This window comes from Megascapheus bottae, chromosome 23 (assembly GCF_031878675.1).
Source record: "Megascapheus bottae isolate mThoBot1 chromosome 23, mThoBot2.hap1, whole genome shotgun sequence".
NCBI lineage: Eukaryota > Metazoa > Chordata > Mammalia > Rodentia > Geomyidae > Megascapheus > Megascapheus bottae.
In genome coordinates this window covers 7,204,875-7,212,367 of record NC_143531.1, presented here as the reverse complement: position 1 = coordinate 7,212,367, position 7,493 = coordinate 7,204,875, and the positions used below count along the sequence as shown (strand labels likewise).

The 7,493-nt window shown below is 39.0% G+C and overlaps 1 protein-coding gene across 1 annotated transcript in view; it reads right to left on the bottom strand.

The window, feature by feature from the left end:
* Positions 1-45: 45 nt before the first annotated feature.
* Positions 46-7,493, bottom strand: part of Arsj (arylsulfatase family member J) — a 43,741-nt gene continuing 36,293 nt past the window's right edge. The window contains exon 2 of the mRNA XM_090356658.1: positions 46-2,270. Coding sequence (XP_090212784.1) covers positions 875-2,270 — 1,396 coding nt within the window. The 3' untranslated portion in view covers positions 46-874. The remainder of the gene's footprint in view (positions 2,271-7,493) is intronic.

The window sequence follows — 7,493 nt, the reverse complement described above, 5'->3', positions numbered from 1 at the left end:
AATTTTCAAAGTGATTTCTAAGAACAATATTCATTTGATCACATTCACAAAAATAATTGAACCATCATGATGATAGCCTTTACTCTGAATAATTCCCTTGTTATATTCTATGGCTTTGCATCATATTACAGTAATTGATGATATTACAGTGATTGGTAATCTAGAAGAAATGAAATAAAATTATTCTAAAGATATTTAGGAAATAAAATAATGTCATTTGCATAAGTTTTATGGAGACAAAAATATTTCTTGTGCAAAAATAAATTACATAGTTTATATTGAACCGCTACTCTATTAAAGTGTTTAAAGGATAGTTACATTCATTTTGGGGCAGTGTGCTCAAAGATCCTCCTTTGGTATCCCATCAAACATGGTAAGTTGAGAATCATGCTGCTGACATGTGAAAGAAACAGGTTATTCTCACAGGAGAGGAAATGATATACGGCATAGAATTAATGTAATAACCCAAGTTGTGTATGACAGAGATACAAAAATTTCACTTATGATATATATATTTTTTTTAAAGCATTTGAGATGACACACTTCTGACTATATTAAAAGTTGCTTTTAATCATGCTACCTTGTCAGTGTCTATCGACTCAGCATTCCAGACTCTCAACCCTTACCAGGATTGAAAGCGTATGTTTTATCAAGATGGAAGACAATGCACAAATCTGTTCTTTTTCAGGGGTGGCCTGAAGAGGTAGCACCTTTGGAACAGTTTTCCCTGTGGTGACCAGGTGTCACGACATGCCAGCAACCTGACTCCATGTGGCAGTGACATCTCTGAGCCCCAATTTTGCTGGTGTGCCTGTCAGACAGGTGAAAGAGTAAGAACTGAGGTAAGCTTAGCCAATGTGGGGACATTCTTAACTCAGCCACGAGTAACCCCTGCATGGCAATTTGAAGAGGAGGGACGAACTTTCCTTCCTTTTCCCTTTTTCGCCTTACTTTTCTTTCTCTGGGCCTTGTTTTTGTGGGCCTTCCTTTTGTTCTCTTCTTTATACCATGGTCCCCAGACTCCTCCATTGAGCCTTGGGTTACTCCTGGGATCTTTTCGGGGGTACCTGACGGGGACTGCGGTTTTGTTGAACTGTGAGAGCCTCCTCAGAAGCTTCTTCACGATGCCTGGATACCTGCTGGAGAGGTCCATCCTTTCATAGGGGTCAGCCGTGATGTTGAACAGCCACAGGCTTTTGCCAGTCGACAGAGGAACCCGTTCACTGTGCCATCGGCTGGGGCCGAGGTTGCTGAACGACTGTGGGGGGACCCAATCGCTGTACCCTGGATTTCCCGTGAGCAGCTTCCAGTGTTGCACTCGGATGGCCGACTGGATGGCCGTGTTCCAGATCCCATAGCCTGCTGCCCAGGAGCCATTCCTGGCCTTGGTATACATGGGGTCGATGTTGTGCAGAATATCCACCCGAGGTGAACGGAGTCCCTCACTGATGGTCTCCCAGATGTCATACCCGTCGAGCTGAAGGTCTTCACCGATCTGCCCTTCGGCCAGTGAGATCAGGGTAGGGTACCAGTCGGTGATGTGCACGAGCTCCTTGCACACGGTGCCCTTGTTTTTCAGAAGTGGGCTATGGACAAAGCCAACAGCTCGGATCCCTCCTTCCCAGTACGTTCCTTTGCTACCTCGGAGAGGCCAGTTGCTTCCACCTGCCAGGGGCTGAGCCCCGTTATCCGAAGAGTAGATGATGATGCTGTTGTGGTAGAAACCGTAGGTCTGCAGAGCCAGCGTCACGTTGTGGATGGCTTCATCCAAGCAGGAGAGCATGGCGGCATACCTCCTTCTGTTGATGTTGATAATGGACCGGTAGTGTTCAAAGTACCTACCCGGGGCTTGCAGTGGGGAGTGAACTGCTTGGTAGGCAATATATAAAAACAGAGGCTTTGCAGGGTTATGGGAAGCTAAGATCTGCTGCACCCTCTCAGTGTACATCTGTGTGGAATACAAGCCGTTGTCGGAATCCCAGGCAGCGCGGTCATTTTCGTACAGGTCATAGCCACACACCCCGGGGCTGTCACATTTGTAGTGTGTGTAGTAATCACCGCTTCCCAAGAGGGAGCCAAAAAAGGAGTCAAAGCCTCTCTGCGTGGGCATGCATTCCTTCCTGTAAAAACCCAAATGCCACTTGCCAACCATGTGTGTTGAGTAGCCAACCTCTTTCAGCTTCTGAGGTAGGGTTGCATTGTCCAGGGGTAAACAGTTGGGCTGCGTGGGTCTTATGATAGAGTGCTGGAGTCCTGTGTGTATCTGATACCTTGAGAAGAGAGTAAACATTTTGTCAGGGCAGGGTAAAAGAGATGAGGCTCCCCGTTAAGAATGCTCAGGGATGTTAAATGTTTCTTGGAAGATGGAACTTTACCCAGATCATATATGATCAATTCAGTGATATTCTAATTAGCTTCATAATAATAATGGGAATGCATTGGGATCTGAATCTGTACTTTCTTTTTCTTATGTTTTTTTTTTTAAATTGTTATTATAAAAGTGATATACCTCCAGAGGGGTTGCGGTTACATAAGTCAGGTAAAGAGTACAAAGTACTATTTACATGGTACATAGTAAATAGTACTCAAGCTTTCTCCCAGCTACTAATACTCATTCCTGGCAATGAGTCAAGAAAGGACAGAAATAACTACAAGCCTAGGTCAAGGAATGATGGTTTACAACTGTAATCCTAACTCCTCAGGAAGCTGAGATGCAGAGGAGCAAGCTTGAGTGGCATTCTGGAAAGAAAATTCCAAGACATACCGTCTCCAAAATAACCAATAAAAATCCAGCCTGGAGGCATGGCTCTAGGGGGAGAGCAGCAACTAAGTAAGCAAGTAGAATAATTGAAGTACTGAGTTCAAACTTGTTACCAGAAAAATAAAAAGTTGACTTACTAGCGTTTAAAATTATAAATGAAAGGAGATGGGAAGGCAGTAAAAAAAAAAGAAAAAAACCTCAACAAAAATTAAGAAAATGAGACTAGGGAGGAATGAGTGAGAATGTTGAAAGGGCTGACAGTGATTAAGAAATATTATACTAAAAAAACTTCGTTGATTTGGCAGCTCTTTTGTATGACTACTTAAAGATAAAAAATACGACTACTTAAAAATAAAAAATATATTTTACAAAAGATCATAATTAATTAGTAGAATTATTGGTCATTTCATTTTTGTAATTGAGTACTTGTCAAATAGATTCTAGATATTCTCATTAAAGGACTTTTCTGGTGGGGGAAAAAGGAAGTTCAAGGTCTCAAAAATGCATCACGAATAAGCATAAGACTATGATAAAATTACTTTCATTGACATTAAAAATCCAGTTGCCCTAATAATAGACTGAAATCTTTCATGTAGCTTAATTTTATGCATATGTATGCTTCTTGATGCAAAGGGATATAAACATTGTCTAGAAGTATGCTGTATGAATTCTATCTGTTCTTTCTTTTTATTCTTAATCATTTTTCCCTCAATGGCAAAAAATTCTCCCAAGTCATGTCCAAACACACTTTTCTCTAATTTTAATCAAGAAGCCTGGTTATCGAGAGCATCCTAGGTGACTTACAAGTATCAGTATGTTGACTGTTGCTGGCAAAGTGACCTAGGAAAGCAATTCCTTACAATTTTATGAGAAAGCATTTGTTTTCCTCTGCCCTTTAACATTTTCCTCCTAAGAAGTACTTTTTCCCCTTGGCATAAAAATACGTTGCTTTGTTGTTATTGGAATCATTAGCTAAAAATAAATGAGAGGTAAATTATTTCTAACACTGTTCCCTTGGTTGTATAAAGAAAATAAAAAGTAAGTGAGTATGTTTTTTCCTTCCATTTTTCTGGTGCCTTTTCTTCATTTTAGTATCTAACTCCTCTATGTTTTTTCTTGAATGGAAAGAACAGTCTATGTTTGCTCTGGAAAATTAAAGAGAATAGAAATCCTAAGTGTAACCATGTCTTCTAACCACTTGTATAAATATAAAGATGCAGACACACACAGCATGCTCACATCAAGAATATCTTGCACATTCGATGGCTTTTTAAGACCAGAGCACATGTCATTGAAAGTCAAGAATGTTAGAATATTGAATGTAACCCAAGAATCATATTTTTCAATGGATAAGCATCCAAAAGTATGTAAACAGTCCCCACTGAACATTACAGAGTAAAAAGAAAGAAATCAAGAAAGATGGCATTATCAATGCATAGTATATATATGTAAATATATGCATGTGTGTACATATATATAAACATGACAGTAAGTATGATTTATATATTTAATATGCTAAGCTCTTCAAGTTCTGTATCACACTTAAATAAATCTACATTACTCTTTTGCCTCAATAATTACAATGCATGCATAATGTTTTATATTTGCATAAATCAGAAAATTTGTTTTCACACACAGGACTATGGTTAAGCTTGGTAGGTATTCCAAGACAAAACAAATGAAATATTTATTATTATTAGAATTGATGACTTTTCTAGTTTACTGTACAGTGGCTTCAGGATTCTTGTTTTCTCTTTCTAAATGTGTTCAAATTTTCCAGTATAAGGGGATATTATAAAATTAACATACAGTATTTGAATCTTCAGCAATTAGAGGTAAGATATCAACAAAATGGGATGTAATTAAACTTGGTGACTATGATAGTTTGTGAATAACACCTCCTATAGATTCTGTGAATGTGATCAAAAACTTAAAATTTTAATTTTCCCCAGTGAGAAATTTTATATAATACTGATATAGATTCCAACATCTTAAGTCATAATTTTAGGTACTCTAAGAATGATTTAACATTGAACAAAACAGCTTTTTTTTCTTTATTTGGGAGAAGGTAAACCACTTACAGAGGTATGGCAGAGTTTAATAAAATTGCACCGAGAGAGCTGAAACATGTTTTGTGTGAAGGTAGAGTGGGGCTTAAAGGGTGAATGGAGAGAGGAAGGGAAGGCAAATGCATCCTAATACTCAATATACATAGAAGAAATCAGAACCAGGTAACTGGAGGGGAAGGGAGGAGTTGAGAGGGAAGGGGAAAACAAAGGAGGGATGATATGGGTCAAGATGCTTTGTACTCATCAAATGACAGATTGAATGGAAACCCCTTTGTACAACTACTTAAAAGCAATAAAAATAATTGTTGTCCTTAATGTACTATGTTATCTCTCATCTCTTTTGTTGTCCCTTGGTTATCTCATTTTTTTTACAGTATTTCACCTTGTTATCTGATATATTGTATATGTGCGTATTTGCTTATTTGAAATCAGATAGGAAAGTGGGGGAAACAAGATGAGGGATGGGGGTGGGGGGAGGGAAATGGGGACCAAGACATGAGAAAGGGTATCAATGTATGTGAAGTAATGCACCTTCTATCTGGTGAATATAATGTAACCCTTCTATTAATTAAAATAAAAATATATGGAAAAAATATTGGAAAGTAAGACTTTAAATTTTTAATATTTTTTTAAATTTTTAATAAATCTGAAAGACTATTCTATATCACTAAGAGATTAAAACATTCTTTATTATTATTAAGCCCCAGTAGTGGGGCTTAAACTTAAACTCAAGACTGGTGTTCCACAACTTGAGCCACAGCTGCACTTCAAGCAGCTGTGATAAACTGGAGATAAGAATCTCATGGACATTCCTGCTGGTTTGAAACTAGAGTCCTTTCATGTATGTATGTATGTATGTATGTATGTATGTATGCATGCATGCATGCTTACATGCATGATGTATGGATGGATGGGTGTATGGATGTATGTACGGATGGATGGATGTGTGTTTTGAGCTGGTACCCGAGTTTGAACTCAGGTTCTGTCATTTGAATGCTGCCATTTAGCTTTGTCCACTCAAGAATAGATCTTTTTGCCACTTGAGCCACAGATCAATTACTGGCTTTTTGCTGGTTAATAGGACACAAGAGTCTCATGAATCTTTCTTACCTGAGATGGCTTCAATCTGAGATCTTCAGACTTCCGCCTCCTGAGTAGTGAGCCTTGAGAATGTGAACTACCTGAGCCTGGCTTTGCTTGATTTTAATAGCTCTTTAACAGAAACAATGGAAATGGAGGACTTTTCTTCTCTCTAGACTTGTCCTCCTTTTGATCTGAGAAAGGACTCAAGATGAGTCCTTTCCTATGGGGCCACAGACACACACAATACACAGATGCAAATGTTACGGTTTCTCTGGAAATTAAAGAAACTCTACATAAAATGTATCAAAATAGTGATTACACAGAGCTAGTCATATTGGACTGCCTGAGGACAGCTTCTCCATTTCCTCCTCTTTGAAGTGATTTAGCTCTCCTGAACTCTGAAGGAAACCCTCACATGGAAGAAAATAGAAAGGGAAATTTTCTCTCCATAATCCCCTTTCCTTTCATGCCTCTCCAACACCTGCTGGCCTCCTGCATCCTTCTTCCTGCTACTGGTCCCCTAGGGAAGGAAAACACTATTCCTATGAACTTGTAGCAGGTTTGGTTGGGTAATATGAAAAGGCCACAGAGAAACACAGGAAAGAGACATTGAATCATTCCACTGAGAAACACTAACTGCTAGGAGCTAAATCTTGAAAGAAAGAAGAAGTGGTGTGGGGGGAGAAAGGAAAGAGAGAGAATATGAGAAAGAAGTGGAGAGGAAGGGAGGGAGAGTGGGGAGAGGAGGAAGAGAAGCAGAAAAGAGAGGAAGAAGGAGAACGAGACAATGATTGTGCTGCAAAGTTTGCACATTCTGGAAGTATGTAAAATGTATTTGGTTCAGTCATATGAATATCAAACTGATGAAGTGATCGTTTCCTTTTTAGTTTTATAACCACCAGTTATGGAGGCTTGTACATGAAGAGGCCAGAGCTCGGCACAAGAATCCTACACCTTGCTCAGGAATTGGTTCTCAGACAGCACTTGATTTCCGTACCTTTGTGCAGCCAAAGCAGTGTGACAGGGTATCCTAAAATTCTGTTCATGGTGCCAAACAGTGCCAACTCTGTACAAGAGGAGGAATTGAGAAGAAGGATTTGCAATCAAATTAGGTAAATAAATGTTGTCTCTGGTGAAGACAATAAATGTAACTAGGCATCTGTGGCTTACACTTGTAATCTTAGTCATTCAGGTGGCTGAGATCTGAGGATCATGATTCAAAGCCAGCTCCAGGAGGAAAGTCTGTAGAACTCCTATCTTCAGTTAAGCACCAGAAAGCTGGAAATGGAGCTATGGCTCCAGGAGTAAAGGGCTAGCCTTGTATAAAAACATAAAAAGCAAGGTCAGAGCCCAACCCTGAGTTCAAACTCCAGGACTGGCACAGAAAAATCATAACCAAATAAATTATTAATGAATGTAAGAGACTGAATGAAAAAAATAATCTTACAATTTCCAGAGAAATGCATTAGAATCCAAGAACAGGAAGCTATAAAGAAATGTAGGAGAACAGGAGAAGTAGCAAACTTATAATACTGATTACATAAGAGGTGGAGAAAAGACGATGCATCAAGACTAGCCCT